The sequence below is a fragment of the Aotus nancymaae genome, unplaced genomic scaffold, assembly GCF_030222135.1.
Source record: "Aotus nancymaae isolate 86718 unplaced genomic scaffold, 86718_ANA_hifiasm-v0.15.2.pri h1tg000029l, whole genome shotgun sequence".
NCBI classification, from domain to species: Eukaryota; Metazoa; Chordata; class Mammalia; order Primates; family Aotidae; genus Aotus; species Aotus nancymaae.
Window position 1 is genome coordinate 25103437 of NW_026988442.1, and position 2529 is coordinate 25105965.

The 2529-nt window shown below is 45.0% G+C and overlaps 1 protein-coding gene across 1 annotated transcript; it reads left to right on the forward strand.

Moving 5' to 3' along the window:
• Nucleotides 1–508: 508 nt before the first annotated feature.
• Nucleotides 509–2003, forward strand: WFDC10A (WAP four-disulfide core domain 10A). Its single transcript, XM_012467199.2, has 2 exons — nt 509–732; nt 1675–2003. Exons 1-2 carry the CDS (start codon nt 651–653, stop codon nt 1821–1823), a joined length of 231 nt encoding a protein of 76 aa, XP_012322622.1. The 5' UTR covers nt 509–650; the 3' UTR covers nt 1824–2003.
• Nucleotides 2004–2529: the final 526 nt, after the last annotated feature.

Here is a 2529-nt window from a genome sequence, read left to right on the forward strand (position 1 = left end):
CTTACTCTTTCATCCAGGAATTCCAGCTCTTTTAGTCTAAAGAAATCAAAGGTTTATAAATAAAAATGCTCAATATGACATTGTCTAGATTATTAGTAATTAGTACAATACAAATACTTATTATTAGTATTTAAGTGAGAGCTGTGCAATTATGAAAAACCACATTTTGAGAAACAATTACATGCTTAAATAAGGGTGGCAAAAATAGGTAATAAAAGATATTTATATTAAAAGGGCTGTTTATGTTAAATATGGAAAGAAACTAAAAGATAATGCAATGAAACATCGGTTAATTCTAAGCACATCTTTTTTAAAAAATATTTTTTCTTTTCTTTATTCCATAAAACATTTTGTAATTAGAAAGCAAAAATAAATGACATCTTTCATTCTATTAGCAAGAACACAGGACTGGTTATGTGAGAGGAGGAGGCGTCCTTCCTGCAGAAGCCCTATCCCACATGAAGAAGGACAGAGCCGGGAGAAGGCAAAGGCAGGAAGCAAGGACTCTTGCTCTGCGCTGACTTGGCCAGTGGAGGCAGTGAGAAGGTGAGGATCATTTCTTTTTAATTTCCTTCCCTCTCCACAGGCAACTCTTCAGGGAAGCGTGTGACCGCCTGGTCAGACTTAGGGCTCATGCTCTGGTCAGAGTCATGCCACTGCTGCCTGTCCTGGTTCTCTGTGTGTTGCTGCTGCAGGCCCAGGGAGGATACCGTGACAAGAAGAGGATGCAGAGTAGGTAATGGGCTGCTGGATGGGTGAGGGGCAGTTGGGTAGGGGGAACGGAGGAGCTGTGTCCAGTCTGAGTAGGACCTAGGAGTTGGAATCTCTCTGCATATCCAGTTCTGACCACAATGCTGTGCAGACTCTGGGCTGTCACAAACCATGGCCCTACAGCCCCTTAGCTGGCCCTGGGAATAGTAATGGGAATGAAGAGGGAACCTACATCTTTTGTTGTTCATTCCTAATACTTAGAGACAAATGGTAGATCCCATAGTGAAAGGTGCACCCAGGGCTGAGAATCCAAAGGGAAAGCAGGACAATTATTCTTTGTGATGAGTAAACATCTAGAAGTGGTTATGAAGGTAAGTGTAGGTGTAGAATGGGTATACACGTAGGGAAATAGTACATAAAACAAGCAAAAGTTGGCCTATACAGGGCCAAGTTAAGGTTATCATCAAAGGAACAGAGAGAGTGGTGGTGGAAAGGGAACTAAATAAGGGCTAGGAGACAGTGATAGTGAACAGAAGAGAAGGAGAGACAAGAGGCAAGTTCATCATCATCTCTGAATTCTGCTACTCAGAGAGTAGGGGAGAGTTTGAAAGATGTCTCGTGCTTCTTTGAGCTCTCAGGGTCAGACTGTAAATTCTATGGGGGTGACTTTACCAAGGCCATGACTAGTAAGGGAGATGGAGTTCTGATTGCTGATGTATGATGTAGGTCTAGGAAGCCCAGGCATTGTGGTCTACTGGGGTAAGGTGTACAATGGAGAGGCAGGATTTAAAATACAACCAATCACTAGGATGTAGTGATGAACAGGAAGGTAGTTCTATGAAGAAGGAGTCCAGGAGTGTCATGAATGAGACCTGGATTCAAGGGTCTTGGAGGAAGCTTTAGCTTGAGAAAAGTGTCCTCTAGGAACCTGCATTTATTTACCCTTCTTTTTCTCCTTTTCAGAAACACAGCTATCCCCAGAAATCAAAGTCTGTCAGCAACGGCCTGAACCATATCTATGCCAACATATCTGTGAATCTCACCGAAACTGTCAAGCAAATAACATATGCTGTTCTACCTACTGTGGGAATGTTTGCATGAACATCCTGTGAGTGGGAGAGTGGGCAGGAAGATGTGCATCCTGCTTACCAACTCCTCTATCCAAGACTGTGCCCACGCCCGAAGCACAAGGACCTCAAGTCACCAGCACAAGAATGTCAATAGGAATACCACCCTCCCCACTGTTTGAACTCCTTGTCCCTGTCAAATAAACCAGAACAAACGCCCAGGGATCCTGCCTCTTTTACTGCCACTACGGGTGATCATTGAGAGCCCACTGTAGCCCCCACAAATGCCCTTCTCTTCTTGTGTCCTGGTCTTCAATTTCTCCCCCTGGTTATGCTTCTCTACCCATGCATCCCTGCCAGCCCTCAGGAGGCTCAGCCCTTGCTGCTTTGGTCACTGAACCAGTACCCACAGGGGTAGAAACTGCTCATGTGTAGTATCTCCCAATACTAAGGAGAATATTTCTCACCCTGGAGTCAGAAGGACCCATTAAGCATGAGGTGGGTGGTGGTTAGAACCTGGGGGGTAAAAGAGTGGGAGGCCCCCAAGAACTGCTTTGCTCTCCTTAGCCTTGGAGCACTGCCACCCCATGATCCTCAATCTCTCTGTAAGGTTTAGATTACTGTCTATTTATCATGAGGATAATGAGTCCCAAGGAGTCCAGCAAGCCCAAGGCCACAAGAGAGTGAGAGGATACGATGTGGCTGGAAGAGGGTGTTTCCTCTAGGCTCCCTTTTTGCTCACTTCTCTCCA